This window comes from Oncorhynchus keta, chromosome 30 (assembly GCF_023373465.1).
Source record: "Oncorhynchus keta strain PuntledgeMale-10-30-2019 chromosome 30, Oket_V2, whole genome shotgun sequence".
Lineage (NCBI taxonomy): Eukaryota > Metazoa > Chordata > Actinopteri > Salmoniformes > Salmonidae > Oncorhynchus > Oncorhynchus keta.
The window spans coordinates 21583855-21600579 of record NC_068450.1 but is presented as its reverse complement, the minus strand read 5'-3'; the positions used below and the strand labels follow the sequence as shown (position 1 = coordinate 21600579).

General features: G+C 46.7%; 1 protein-coding gene across 3 annotated transcripts in view; it reads right to left on the bottom strand.

Moving 5' to 3' along the window:
• Nucleotides 1–16193, bottom strand: part of ints6l (integrator complex subunit 6 like) — a 39771-nt gene extending 23578 nt beyond the window's left edge. For all 3 annotated transcript variants that reach the window (XM_052488012.1, XM_052488013.1, XM_052488014.1), the window contains exons 1-3: nt 15735–16193; nt 15541–15618; nt 752–901 (exon numbers count right to left, since the gene is read on the bottom strand). In XM_052488012.1, the coding sequence (XP_052343972.1) occupies nt 752–901; nt 15541–15618; nt 15735–15845 (339 nt within the window). In that variant the 5' untranslated portion in view covers nt 15846–16193. The remainder of the gene's footprint in view (nt 1–751; nt 902–15540; nt 15619–15734) is intronic.
• Nucleotides 16194–16725: the final 532 nt, after the last annotated feature.

The window sequence follows — 16725 nt, the reverse complement described above, 5'->3', positions numbered from 1 at the left end:
GTGGGGTTAAGTGCCTTGCTCAAAGGCCCAACAGTAGGGGAATGTCTTGAGGGTGTGAACCCAGAGTAGCCCTCAAGTTGCCAGATTAATTTAGCCCTTTCTCTAGTGCCCGGCCTGGGAATCGAACCGGACACCTTGAGGCTACAGGTCCAACTCCTTAGCTGCTGCGCTTCCTACCGCCAGCGTTCTCTTATTTACACACAAACACACACACTATCAGCGAGATTTTTTAGATATATATGTTTTATTTATTTAACCTTTATTTAATTAAGAACAAATTCTTATTTACAATGACAGCCTACCGAGGAACAGTAGGTTAACTGCCTTGTTCAGGGGCAGAATGGCAGATTTTTACTTTGTCAGCTCTGGGATTCGATCCAGCAACCTTTCAGTTACTGGCCCACCGCTCTAACCACTATGCTACCTGCATAGAAAGACTAAGAAGATTTACATACTCCCGATGTTCACCGCAAGCCTAGCCCTAATGGTCTAATACTGCTCATATTGGCTGATTGGCTGATATACACAAATACATACACAAATGGAATATTCCTCAAATATATATGCACTGTATTGCATGCTATTGTACACAATGCTTGTGCATAATAATATGTTTAAAAAAGTTAACTATTGCCTGATATTCCATAGGATATTTTTGGGGAAATACATGCTATTTCTATGACCTGGGTGATGTACTTTATACTAAAGTATGTTATATTTAAAGGTGTAGAGGGTTGAGTGTCAGGAATACCTGTCCATAGTTGTCGATGCCAGAGACAAGGCGGTTTAGGTTGAGTAGGTCAAAGGCCGCGCGGAGAGCGTGACCCAGAGTCGTCAGTCCAGACGCCTGCAGATTCTTCAGTTCACTCATAAACGTGGCATGGTTCTCCTTCCAGCCCGCCTGAAATACACACAGAGATAGTGTGTCAAACACACACACACACACACACACACACACACACACACACACACACACACACACACACACACACACACACACACACACACACACACACACACACACACACACACACACACACACACACACACACACACACACACACATGAAGGGAATGCAGTACATTGCATACTCGGGCAGACAGAGGGAGTCTTGCGTCATCACAATACACTGCATGATCAACCCACATAGACACCAGTCATGAAAGTGGACACAACATCCACACGCTCACTCTTACACACACATACACAGACAGTATTAAATTACATTGACCCCAGAGCACAGAGGCATGTTTGCACGCACAAACAAACACGCTGACTCATATTAAACATATTAGTGCTGGGTTAAAGACAACCACACACTGACTCATATTAAACATATTAGTGCTGGTTTAAAGACAACCACACACTGACTCATATTAAACATATTAGTGCTGGGTTAAAGACAACCACACACTGACTCATATTAAACATATTAGTGCTGGGTTAAAGACAACCACACACTGACTCATATTAAACATATTAGTGCTGGGTTAAAGACAACCACACACTGACTCATATTAAACATATTAGTGCTGGTTTAAAGACAACCACACACTGACTCATATTAAACATATTAGTGCTGGTTTAAAGACAACCACACACTGACTCATATTAAACATATTAGTGCTGGGTTAAAGACAACCACACACTGACTCATATTAAACATATTAGTGCTGGTTTAAAGACAACCACACACTGACTCATATTAAACATATTAGTGCTGGGTTAAAGACAACCACACACTGACTCATATTAAACATATTAGTGCTGGGTTAAAGACAACCACACACTGACTCATATTAAACATATTAGTGCTGGGTTAAAGACAACCACACACTGACTCATATTAAACATATTAGTGCTGGGTTAAAGACAACCACACACTGACTCATATTAAACATATTAGTGCTGGGTTAAAGACAACCACACACTGACTCATATTAAACATATTAGTGCTGGGTTAAAGACAACCACACACTGACTCATATTAAACATATTAGTGCTGGGTTAAAGACAACCACACACTGACTCATATTAAAAGACATATTAGTGCTGGGTTAAAGACAACCACACACTGACTCATATTAAACATATTAGTGCTGGGTTAAAGACAACCACACACTGACTCATATTAAACATATTAGTGCTGGGTTAAAGACAACCACACACTGACTCATATTAAACATATTAGTGCTGGGTTAAAGACAACCACACACTGACTCATATTAAACATATTAGTGCTGGGTTAAAGACAACCACACACTGACTCATATTAAACATATTAGTGCTGGGTTAAAGACAACCACACACTGACTCATATTAAACATATTAGTGCTGGGTTAAAGACAACCACACACTGACTCATATTAAACATATTAGTGCTGGGTTAAAGACAACCACACACTGACTCATATTAAACATATTAGTGCTGGGTTAAAGACAACCACACACTGACTCATATTAAACATATTAGTGCTGGGTTAAAGACAACCACACACACTGACAACCACACACTGACTCATATTAAACATATTAGTGCTTGGTTAAAACATATTAGTGCTGGGTTAAAGACAACCACACACTGACTCATATTAAACATATTAGTGCTGGGTTAAAGACAACCACACACTGACTCATATTAAACATATTAGTGCTGGGTTAAAGACAACCACACACTGACTCATATTAAACATATTAGTGCTGGGTTAAAGACAACCAAACACTGACTCACATTAAACATATTAGTGCTGGTTTAAAGACAACCACACACTGACTCATATTAAACATATTAGTGCTGGGTTAAAGACAACCACACACTGACTCATATTAAACATATTAGTGCTGGTTTAAAGACAACCACACACTGACTCATATTAAACATATTAGTGCTGGGTTAAAGACAACCACACACTGACTCATATTAAACATATTAGTGCTGGGTTAAAGACAACCACACACTGACTCATATTAAACATATTAGTGCTGGGTTAAAGACAACCACACACTGACTCATATTAAACATATTAGTGCTGGGTTAAAGACAACCACACACTGACTCATATTAAACATATTAGTGCTGGGTTAAAGACAACCACACACTGACTCATATTAAACATATTAGTGCAACCACACACTGACTCATATTAAACATATTAGTGCTTAAAGACAACCACACACTGACTCATATTAAACATATTAGTGCTGGGTTAAAGACAACCACACACTGACTCATATTAAACATATTAGTGCTGGGTTAAAGACAACCACACACTGACTCATATTAAAAAGACATATTAGTGCTGGGTTAAAGACAACCACACACTGACTCATATTAAACATATTAGTGCTGGGTTAAAGACAACCACACACTGACTCATATTAAACATATTAGTGCTCATATTAAACATATTAGTTAAAGACAACCACACACTGACTCATATTAAACATATTAGTGCAGGGTTAAAGACAACCAAACACTGACTCACATTAAACATATTAGTGCTGGTTTAAAGACAACCACACACTGACTCATATTAAACATATTAGTGCTGGGTTAAAGACAACCACACACTGACTCATATTAAACATATTAGTGCTGGGTTAAAGACAACCACACACTGACTCACATTAAACATATTAGTGCTTGGTTAAAGACAACCACACACTGACTCATATTAAACATATTAGTGCTTGGTTAAAGACAACCACACACTGACTCATATTAAACATATTAGTGCTGGGTTAAAGACAACCACACACTGACTCATATTAAACATATTAGTGCTGGGTTAAAGACAACCACACACTGACTCATATTAAACATATTAGTGCTTGGTTAAAGACAACCACACACTGACTCATATTAAACATATTAGTGCTGGGTTAAAGACATACAGTAAAAGCTCCATACTCATATAGGCTAAAGAAAATATGTATTATCACAACAGATGAAATATATTTATCATACATTAGGCTCTATATTAAAGGGTTAGATCACCCAAATGACAAAACACTAATTGGTACCTTACCCTGCAAGCAGTCTATGGACAAGGTATGACAGCAATACATGCTTTGGTTTAGTTTTAGCTGGCACGGTTTCAACATGCTCACGTTTAAGCATTTGTGGCACAAATCCCATTCAAATCATGGGACCAAAATTAGCATTTTTCACGGACCATGTTAAAATCATCTATAAGTGACTTTGCTGAGCTTCACAATCAATGTTAAATACTTTTAGCTAATTTGGTTATGATGGGCAAAAAATGCTAATATCGGTCCCTTGACATAAATGGGATTTGTGCCAAAAATGCTAAAACGTTAGCATGTGGAAACAGTGCCAGGGAAACTAAATCAAAGCATGGAGTGCTGTCATACCATGTCCATAGAATACTTACACGGTAAGGAAACCAGTGAGTAATTTAGTAATTTAGGTAAACTATCCCTTTAAATAATATGTTTATGATACTATGAAGCTACGAGATTACATCTTCCTTAGGTTATGCCTTTAGAGTGCTTGGTTTGAAAATGGTAGGTCTATTTGTAATGTAGAAAATATCTCAGAAAACACAAAGTAATGGCCACTATTGGCTCTTGCTGAAGCACTTCCTGAAGCTGCTCATCCCATGAGACCAGGCCTTTCCTATGAGACCAGGGCTTTCCCGCGAGACCAGGGCTTTCCCACGAGACCGGGGCTTTCCCGTAGGAGAGCAGCCTAGTAGGGGAGTGTGAGTGAGTGGCTGCTTTCGCTCTTTCCTCCACTGAGGTCAAGTACCTTACTGTTACAGCATTATGCTTAATCTACGGATGACCTGCAGGCTTACCAGCCCCACCGTAAGCGGTACCATGCTTCCTAAAGCGAGAGAGGAGGAGAAGGAGGAAGAGAGACATAGAGGGTGGGAGTTTGGAGATGACATGGACACTGAGCAGGAAATACAACAGGACAGAGTTGGCTTAACTTTTAAGTGTTTGTAGTCCTTGGATACAAGGCATAAGTTATTATATCTAACCTCTAGATTGTGTTTACTCCAATGTACTTATGAAGTAGTGAAAAATAGCATAAAACAATGCTAAAGCAATTGTATATGTGAAGTAGCATGTTGCATTCCTTCACTGTAGAAGAAATGCAATTGGCCCAGCATCCTCCGGGTTTGGCCGCTGTAGGCCATCATTGTCAATAAGAATTTGTTCTTAACAGACTTGCCTAGTTAAATAAAGGTTGAACAAAAATAAATAAATAAAGAAGGCTGTAGAAGTGAAGACAAAATCCTACTGGCAGGCTGTAGAACTGAAGACAAAGCCCTACTGGTAGGCTGTAGAACTGAAGACAAAGCCCTACTGGTAGGCTGTAGAACTGAAGACAAAGCCCTACTGGTAGGCTGTAGAACTGAAGACAAAGCCCTACTGGTAGGCTGTAGAACTGAAGACAAAGCCCTACTGGTAGGCTGTAGAACTGAAGACAAAGCCCTACTGGTAGGCTGTAGAACTGAAGACAAAGCCCTACTGGTAGACAAAGCCCTACTGGCAGGCTGTAGAACTGAAGACAAACTCCCTACTGGTAGGCTGTAGAACTGAAGACAAAGCCCTACTGGCAGGCTGTAGAACTGAAGACAAAGCCCTACTGGCAGGCTGTAGAACTGAAGACAAAGCCCTACTGGTAAGCTGTAGAACTGAAGACAAAGCCCTACTGGCAGGCTGTAGAACTGAAGACAAAGTCCTACTGGTAGACTGTAGAACTGAAGACAAAGTCCTACTGGCAGGCTGTAGAACTGAAGACAAAGCCCTACTGGTAGGCTGTAGAACTGAAGACAAAGTCCTACTGGCAGGCTGTAGAACTGAAGACAAAGCCCTACTGGTAGGCTGTAGAACTGAAGACAAAGTCCTACTGGCAGGCCGTAGAACTGAAGACAAAGTCCTACTGGCAGGCCGTAGAACTCTTAACTCACACTCAATAATTCAAACGAAAGAGTAATTCAATTTTACCTATCCAACCTTCTTTCCCCCCACTCCAAATCAACTATTCATTATAGGCTGTATAAGTGTGCAACCAGAGTCCCTTGTTTTAAGACAACCTTGTCTGGTGGGTGGGGTGGGAAAGGGAGGGAAAACAGGTGGAGGGAGACATGAAAAAGAGTGAGAGGCTCAATGCATTAGAAAAAAATGTGCTCCACTATGCTGATGTTGTGGCGTTTGGGGAAGGGTTAGGATATTGAGACTGAATTGTCAACATTATATTGTGCTAGGCTATTTATTTGTGGGCTGCGCTTCATGCCATGTGGTGAAACAGGAATACAACATGACACAAGACATAGAGCTATCCTACAGCACTGACATCATCGTCTTCAAATGTCTCTCGGCAACCCAGACACCGAGTTAGAGTGCCAAGAAAAAGACAACATCAAATTCACAATGAAAAAAGTGATTACATCATCATGAATGATTTATTATCAAAAACTGTTATATGTACTTGTGTCTGTATATAGCTAAGCCCCCCACCCCAAATTTAACAGTGGTAGTCTATGAGCCAGGGTATAGCAGCTGAATATAGCTAGGTCCCCCCACCCCCGATAGAACAGTGGCAGTCTATAAGCCAGGATACAGCAGCTGGGGCCTAGGCTAAGTCATGCTGGGTTCCTGCACATACTGACTGCAGGACAGGAGACCGCTTTCCATAAACAGACAGATAACAACTTGTTCCACGCAAAAGCCCCAGTTATGGGAAAGCAGACTCCTACAAATAAAAAACATTAAGTTCCCATGATCCTTTAGTTAAGGAGCAGAACCAAAATGTGCCAGGTTGAAGGCACGTGATGAGGTCTTGATTCATGGAACTTGAGCAGGCAAGACAGCACCACCAGAAAGCACCAATACCCATTCAGTAGAATGGAAAAAGAAAGCATCATGTCATTGTGCATTTCTGACTCAGAAGGGTGGTGATGAACTAACTGGTCATGAGAGCAGGAGATGAGAGCAGCGTGAGCATGGTAGAAATCAGAGCTATCACTGCAGTGAAAGCTAGGCTGCTTAACAAGCCCAAAGAGCTGTGATCATATGGAAGGCAAAGGGAAGGGGTCACAGACTCACAGCCAGTGAAGCGGAGTAGGTTTCAGGCACGAGTACAGACCCCGCAACAGAACGCTTCAGACCCCGCTACAGGCCCCGCTACAGACCTCGCTACAGACCCCGCAACAGACCTCGCTACAGACCCCGCTACAGAGACCGCTACAGACCTCGCTACAGACCTCGCTACAGATCCTGCTACAGACCTCGCTACAGACCCCGAACGCTTCAGACCCCACTACAGGCCCCGCTACAGACCTCAGACCCCGCTACAGACCCCGCTACAGAACCGCTACAGACCCCTACTACAGACCCCGCAAGGCAGAACGCTCGCTACAGACCCCGCTACAGACACCGCTACAGGCCCCGCCTCACAGACCTCGCTACAGACCCCGCTACAGAGACCGCTACAGACCTACAGCCCCGCTACAGAACGCTTCAGACCCCGCTACAGGCCTCGCTACAGACCCCTACAGACCGCTAGACCCCGCTAGACCTCGCTACAGACCCCGCTACAGACCCCGCTACAGAGACCGCTACAGACCTCGCTACAGACCTCGCTACAGACCCGTTTCAGAACGCTACAGATCCCGAGATCCCGCTACAGACCCCGCCAGACCGCTACAGACCTCGCTACAGACCCCGCTACAGAGAGATCCGCTTCAGATCCCCCCCGCTACAGACCTCGCTACAGACCTCGCTACAGATCCCGCTACAGACCCCGCTACAGACCCCGCTACAGAACGCTTCAGACCCCGCTACAGACCCCGCTACAGACCTCTACAGACCTCGCTACAGACCGCTACAGACCTCGCTCGCTACAGATCCCGCTACAGACCTCGCTACAGACCCCGCTACAGAGACCGCTACAGACCTCGCTACAGACTACAGACCTCGCTACAGACCCCGCTACAGACCTCGCCCTGCTACAGACCTCGCTAGACAGACCTCGCTACAGACCCCGCTACAGACCCCGACAGAGACCGCTACAGACCTCGCTACAGGCCCCCCGCTACAGACCCCCCCGCTACAGGCCCTGCTACAGACCTCGCTACAGACCTCGCTACAGACCCCCCCGCTACAGACCTCGCTACAGACCCCGCTACAGCTACAGACCTCGAGACCCCGCTACAGACCTCGCTACAGACCCCGCTCAGCCTCAGACCCCGCTACAGGCCTCGACCTCGCTACAGACCCCGCTACCCCTCTACAGACCCCGCTACCGAACGCTTCAGACCCCACTACAGGCCCTGCTACAGACCTCGCTACAGACCCCGCTACAGACCCCGCTACAGACCCCGACAGAACGCTACAGACCTCGCTACAGACCTCGCTACAGATCCCGCTACAGAAACAGACCCCGCTCAGACCTCCCAGACCCCGCTACAGACCTCCTACAGACCCCGCTACAGACCCCGCTACAGACCCCGCTACAGATCCCGCTACAGGCCTCGCTACAGACCCCGCTACCGAACGCTTCAGACCCCACTACAGGCCCTGCTACAGACCTCGCTACAGACCCCGCTACAGACCCCGCTACAGAGACCCCGCTACAGACTTCAGACCTCGCTACAGACCTCGCTACAGAGACCGCTACAGACCTCCCGCTACAGACCTCAGACCTACAGACCGCTTCAGAACGCTTCAGACCCGCTACAGACCCCGCTACAGACCCCGCTACAGAGACCGCTACAGACCTCGCTACAGACCTCGCTACAGATCCCGCTACAGACCTCGCTACAGAACGCTTCAGATCCCGCTTCAGATCCCGCTACAGACCCCGCTACAGACCCCGCTACAGACCTCGCTACAGACCCCGCTACAGACCTCGCTACAGAACGCTTCAGATCCCGCTACAGATCCCGCTACAGACCCCGCTACAGACCCCGCTACAGAACGCTTCAGACCCCGCTACAGGCCCCGCTACAGACCCCGCTACAGACCTCTCTACAGACCCCGCTACAGAGAACCGCTACAGACCTCGCTACAGACCTCGCTACAGATCCCGCTACAGACCTCGCTACAGACCCCGCTACAGAGACCGCTACAGACCTCGCTACAGGCCCCCCTACAGACCTCGCTACAGACCTCGCTACAGACCCCGACAGGCCCCACTACAGAGACCGCTACAGACAGACCTCGCTACAGGCCCAGACCCCGCCTACAGGCCCCGCTACAGACCTCGCTACAGACCCCGCTACAGACCCCGCTACAGACCCCGCTACAGAGCTACAGACCCCGCTACAGACCCCGCTACAGACCTCGCTACAGGCCCCGCTACAGACCTCAGACGACAGACCCCGCTACAGACCTCAGACCCCGCTACAGACCCCACTACAGACCTCCAGACTACAGACCCCAGACCTACAGACCTCGCTACAGACCCCGCTACAGACCTCGCTACAGACCTCAGACCCCGCTACAGAACCCCCCGCTACAGACCTCTAAAGACCCCGCTACAGACCTCGCTACAGACCTACAGACCCGCTACAGACCTCGCTACAGACCCCGCTACAGACCCCGCTACAGACCCCACTCCCCGCTACAGACCCCGCTACAGAACGCCTCAGACCCCACTACAGACCCCGCTACAGACCCCGCTACAGAACGCTAGACAGACCCCGCTACAGAGACCGCTACAGACCTCGCTACAGACCTCGCTACATACCCCGCTAGACCTCGCTACAGACCCCGCTACAGAACGACTCGCTACAGACCTCCCCGCTACAGACCTCGCTACAGACCCCGCTACAGACCTCGCTACAGACCCCTACAGACCTCGCTACAGACCCCGCTACAGACCCCGCTACAGAACGCTTCAGACCCGCTTCAGACAGACCCCTTCACAGACCCGCTACAGACCCCGCTACAGACCCCGCTACAGAACGCTTCAGACCCCGCTCAGCCCCGCTACAGACCTACAGACCTCGCTACAGACCCCGCTACAGAGACCGCTACAGACCTCGACCTCGCTACAGACCTCGCTACAGACCCCGCTACAGACCTACAGACCCCGCAGACCCCGCTACAGAATGCTTCAGACCCCGCTCGCTACAGACCCCGCTACAGAGACCACTACAGACCTCGCTACAGATCCCAGACTACAGACCCCGCAGACCCCGCTACAGGCCCCGAACGCTTCAGACCCCGCTACAGACCCCGCTACAGACCTCGCTACAGACCCCGCTACAGACCCCGCTACAGACCCCGCTACAGACCCCGCTACAGACCCGCTACAGACCTCGCTACAGACCCGCTACAGACCCCGCTACAGACCTCGCTACAGACCCCGCTACAGAACGCTTCAGACCCCGCTACAGACCTCGCTACAGACCCCGCTACAGACCTCGCTACAGACCCCGCTACAGACCCCGCTACAGACCCCGCTACAGACCTGCTTCAGACCCGCTACAGATCCCGCTACAGACCCCTCGCTACAGACCTCGCCCCGCTACAGAACGCTTACAGATCCCAGACCTCGACCCGCTACAGACCCCGCTACAGGCCCCGCTACAGACCCCGCTACAGAACGCTTCAGACCCCGCTACAGGCCCCGCTACAGACCCCGCTACAGACCTCTCTACAGACCCCGCTACAGAGAACCGCTACAGACCTCGCTACAGACCTCGCTACAGACCCCGCTACAGACCTCGCTACAGACCCCGCTACAGAGACCGCTACAGACCTCGCTACAGACCTCGCTACAGACCCCGCCCCCGCTACAGACCTCGCTACAGACCCCGCTACAGAGACCGCTACAGACCTCGCTACAGACCCCGCTACAGGCCCCGCTACAGACCTCGCTACAGACCCCGCTACAGGCCCCGCTACAGAGACCGCTACAGGCCCCGCTACAGACCTCGCTACAGGCCCCGCTACAGACCTCGCGACAGACCCCGCTACAGACCTCGCTACAGGCCCCGCTACAGACCTCCCTACAGACCCCGCTACAGACCTCGCTACAGACCCCGCTACAGACCTCGCTACAGACCCCGCTACAGACCTCGCTACAGACCCCGCTACAGAACGCTTCAGACCCCGCCACAGACCCCGCTACAGACCTCGCTACAGACCCCGCTACAGAACGCTACAGACCCCACTACAGACCCCGCTACAGACCTCGCTACAGACCCCGCTACAGAACGCTTCAGACCCCGCTACAGACCGCTACAGACCTCGCTACAGACCCCGCTACAGACCTCGCTACAGACCTCGCTACAGACCCCGCTACAGAACGCTTCAGACCTCGCTACAGACCTTGCTACAGACCCCGCTACAGACCTCGCTACAGACCCCGCTACAGAGACCGCTACAGACCTCGCCCCGCTACAGACCTCGCTACAGACCCCGCTACAGACCTCGCTACAGACCCCGCTACAGACCCCGCTACAGACCCCGCTACAGAACGCCTCAGACCCCGCTACAGACCTCGCTACAGACCCCGCTACAGAACGCTCCAGACCTCGCTACAGACCCCGCTACAGAGACCGCTACAGACCTCGCTACAGACCTCGCTACATACCCCGCTATAGACCTCGCTACAGACCCCGCTACAGAATGCTTCAGACCTCGCTACAGACCCCGCTACAGACCTCGCTACAGACCTCGCTACAGACCCCGCTACAGAGACCGCTACAGACCTCGCTACAGACCTCGCTACAGGCCCCACTACAGTCCCCGCTACAGGCCCCAGTGGGAGTAAAGTCCTTAGTAGACAGGGTCAAGGAATGACTATTAGGATGTGTGGCCCTAAACCAGAATCCCATAAGAAGAGGGCAGAAGTCTTCCTTATATGCACATTGAATTACTGAATGACAACCCTGGATGTACCGGTCAGGTATGTGTAAACACAAGCCTGAATGATTATAACACAATGTTAAACATTTGGAGTCATTTCACAAAAAGACTGCCTTTTGCATCCCTTTGTTATTTAATTTTAAAAGCCTGTTATATTAAATGAAGTGGCCTGTAATATAGACCACATGGATAATTCAATTAATCAGATTTTTAAAATATGAATAACGACTTGCTAAAATGCCAAAATTCAGCATATTGACATGTCCCCCCATGCACCTTCTGTGACTTCCAGGAAAATTGTAACCCACTTAACCCTAACATTTCCAAAGGTTTTCACTATCATTATAAAGCCCTAGTTATCTTGTTGCTTTGACAAAGTCTTTCCTGAACATTATATCTATTTCATGTGATTAGTGATTCATTTGCGTCTGTCCTATTACATGAAGTGAACTCTCGTTTTAACGTGGTGAAACTATTCCTTTTGCAAAATGTTTTTTCAAAAGAAACATTGAACATCTAATAGTCAAATCATAGTGTAAAAGCAGGTACTTTTTTTGGCCATTTTGTGATGGAAAACTGAGTGGGTTGAGTATAACACGTCAACCCTGTTACCCATAGATAGACAAGCTAGAAATGTTTTAACAATGAACTCAATTGCCACTCCTTGTTGAACACAACAAGACAACAAGACTCCATTCCTCCTGTAACAAGGGGATTTATAGCTGATTTAAGATGAAATTGTCAACCCTTTTACGGTTAACCCTGTCACGTTTGTTTATGAAGTTGAACATGTGCTCTTTATGACAGAACGTGGATGAACTGCTTTAGCATGCATAGCGTACACACAGTACACATCTCCTGCCTAATAACATGTCAAGCTAGAGAGGAAAGGAGTGTGAAAGAGAAAAAAATCCAAGTGAGAGAAGTAATGTCAGCGCTGGGGCAGGAGGAGGAAGAGGAAGAGAAGAATGACCTTCCTCTCGACGGCCCAGGAACGGGACAACAAGTGAACTCAGGGGGAGGAGGAAAAGACAGCATTGTCTTTATCCAGCAGCGTCTCCATGGAACTCCTCTCTTATTGGTGGCTGAATAGCTTATGAATAATAAAACAGGGCTAAACAGCCACACTGCTCAGTAGAAGTGCAGAAGTTCAGTATTCAGATTCCATATTGCACCAGGCAATGTAGGCAAGACATCACAGGGTTATTGTTGGGCAAAATCTGTTCGTCTGGTTGTCAAAACCTAACACAGGGAGGAGCTTTCTCTCCAAAGTGCCTAGAAAAAGATTCAGTAGACATGCAGTTAGCTAGTTATTTCCCAGAACGCTTAGCACTTCTGCTTTTGAATAGTTTCATCAAAAGTCCCTTGATAATAATCCATTAATATGCAACAAATCAGGAAAAATGCCCTCAAGGAAAATTCTGAAGACAATTAAGCTTTATAGGCCTATCTGGTAATTTAATACAGAAACAGAACCTGAACAAGCTCTGACACCAAGGAATGTGAAATGGAATAGCTAATGAACCACCACCTATCCTTGGATGGAGAGGAAGAAGACCTAGAGAAGGAGGAGGCGATATGTGTATGCATTGGAGGGAGGGGGGTGTAGAAAAGCCCTGGGAGGATGTCTGGCCACCTGCCAGAGAGACAAAGCTAATGAAGTGCCAGGGAATAAGCCACTCTACAGTACTGTCACTGTCAAACCACAAAACTACAGCAGCATACACTGATGCAGGCACACCTTCTGCACATCGGCAACGTTGCACATGAAAGAAGCAACAATGTAGTTTCATACACTTGGCCTTTACACATTCATTATAACATAGGCTACATGCAATGCACTTCAGCACTACTCATTTGACTATTATACAAAATATGTGCCCATCCCCAACAAGAGTGCATGAATAGACATGTGACAGTGAATTCATATAGGATTAATACATGGTTATCTTAAGATGAATGCACTAACTGTAAGTCACTCTGGATAAGAGTGTCTGCTAAAAGACTCAAATGTACAAATGCTGTCAGATACTTGACAGCAAGTTAGCCCCAACTGCTTATTCATGTTCCTAAGTCTGGTGTAATGTTACACTGACATCCCAATGATAAAGCTAGCTGCTGCAGTGACTGCATGATTCATATGGGTTCATTCGAACAGTCACATCTAATTGTTTTGTAAACTGAGAGAACTTGTCATTGAAATATTATTTCCATGTTTGAGAGCGTTGGTGTTAGCTGCCACTCACATACACTAAAACGAAGAACATATTTCACTCCATCTTTTCCTGCTTTGGGGCAGATTTGAATTGGATACCAAAACAAATCAAATTGTATTTATCACATGCCTTATAAACAACATGTGTAAACTAACAGTGAAATGTTAATTTACGGGCCGTTCCCAAATTGCAGAGTGAAAAAAATTGAGAAATAATAGAAAAGGTAAAACATGTAATAATAAAAGTAATAATAAATACACAATGAGTAACGATAGCTTGGTTATATACACAGGGTACCAGCGCCAAGTCAATGTGCAGGGGTACAAGGTAATTTAGGTAGATATGTACATATAGGTAGGGATAAAGTAACTAGGCAACAAGATAGATAACAAACAGTAGTAACAGCAGCATATGTGATGAGTCAAAAAGAGTTAGTGCAAAAAGAGTCAATGCAGATAGTCCGGGTAGCTATTGGTCAACTATTTTTACTAACGATTTAGTAGTCTTATGGGGGTAGAAGCTGTTCAGGGTCCTGTTGGTTCCAGACTTAGTGCACCGGTACTGCTTGCACGGTGGTGGCAGAAACAACAGTCTATAACTACCCATAAGGAGTCATATGTGCTTATGTGCCTATGCCACATTATTACATGAAATTTGATTTGATAAAATTTGATTTGATTATGTAAACATTACTACCTGCTGCCTCTGCCTGTTGCTTAATTATTGGCATGGGTTAGGATGTTTTATTTTTATATAAGAAAAGGGACCCTGTTTATACTACGAGTGCAAGGCTGAGGGTGGGGGCATTGGGAAATGGTCATCTCTATCCTGATCCTTGAGACCTCCCTATCCTAACCTTTAACCTTCACATTAACCATTTTAATGATGATGGTGTGTGTATAGACTGGGGGAGGTTATGATGTTGACACTTCATAAGGGCATTTGATCATTATGAAGTTATGATAGTGTAAACTACAGAATGGGCACCTTACGGTGTAAACTCAGATTTAGATGAAAATATTGAGTGTCGTGTGAACATTATCATGTTATATGATAAAGGAGGTTTTGTCAAATCAAATAAGTTTGAGTCGCCCAGTCCACATTGGCCAATGCGAGTGCATAGAGTTCAGCCACAGAACGAATGCAACAGGAGGACTCGTGAAGAGGTGCAGGCCAGTTGACCAATCCAGGATGAGTTAGCCCACAGAAATAGAGACGTCACGATAGATAATATATCTCTCCGCCTCCATCTCAGCGCCCGAGAGCTCTCCCAACACAAAAGCAAAATGTCCGCCATGTTCAGAGGCAGCGCTGCACCGGTCTGCGGATATTTTTTACAAAAATTTGCCGTTTTCGCCACCGGGAGGCCGCCCAACCCGCAGCTACAAACCAGAGGGACAGTAAAGTCTCACTGCCAGCAAAATATCCGCGCCTTAATCACATATAAAACATTTTAACAGTATTTATTTACCTTAACTCCGTATGGTGGATCATCGAATGTAACTAGCATGTACCTGTCGCCTCTACTAGCCGGGTCTCGGGCACGCAGCTGTTAAAGAAAACGACACAATACATGTTAATTTCGACTGAATATGTCAAAGGGACCCTCAACACTATCAAGGCAAATAGTAAGCTGAAAAAAATTGGGGTAAAATTATTCTTTACCTTCATAAAGATCTCAACCGCGCCTTTAGCAATGTCCAGATACGTCGTACCCAAATAAGTGCGCTGATTCATAGAAGCGGACGTGTCTATCAGGAAAAGTAAAATAGGCATCTTAAATGTATAGATATATAGCTATATGCTTTCTAAAATACCTATTATCGTCATATGACCTATCTTGCGGCCGGGGCATGCATATATGTGTGTATATTTTTTTGTAATAATCAGACCCCCCCCAAAAGAGGGTCGTACAGCCACCCCTTGCCGCTGCCTGACTCTATCTGTCTTTCCTAAGCACTGCTGGGTTAGCGCTGTTAGAGAAGTTATCTTCCGAACAGAGTGAAACGCCTTCCTTTCACCGCTGCGATCGTATTGGTTGAGCCTGACCACAGTGGCCACTCCCTGCCGTGCATAAATATGTAATAATGAGGTCGAGATGGTTTCTCGGTTCTTGTTCTGCTAAGCAGAGGATCATTCAGAGAGGGGATACATGTACTGTTGCAAGAAGATACATTAATACAAATATTGATGATATGGCCACTCTATTCTGCATAGTATAACGTTGTAATGACTTCACATATATACAACATATACTAAAAAAGCAATATGACCTCATAATTTGCGAGTATTAATATGGGATAGATTAATATGGTATGGGATAGTTGAGCATAAAGGACGACGACCCCCCATCCCTCGTTCCCGTTTTGCTGTCTTGGTGGGGGAGGGTGCGAGAGAGTCGCATCACCGTACGATTTTGATAATAATCGTGCCTTCCCTCACCTTCCCCTCCATGTTAAATCTCCTCTGTGCAAGCAGCACCTCGAAGCGCCATATTGCAAAATGCAAAAGCTCCAGTGCGAATGCGTGCTTGCACGAAGGTGAATGTTCTGCTGCTGCCTCATCATGGCTCCTTATTTTATGTTTCTGCTACTTGGGAATCGTTGTGTAATTTCTGTAGAACACGTTTTAAAGACAGTAGGAGCCACACTGTTTA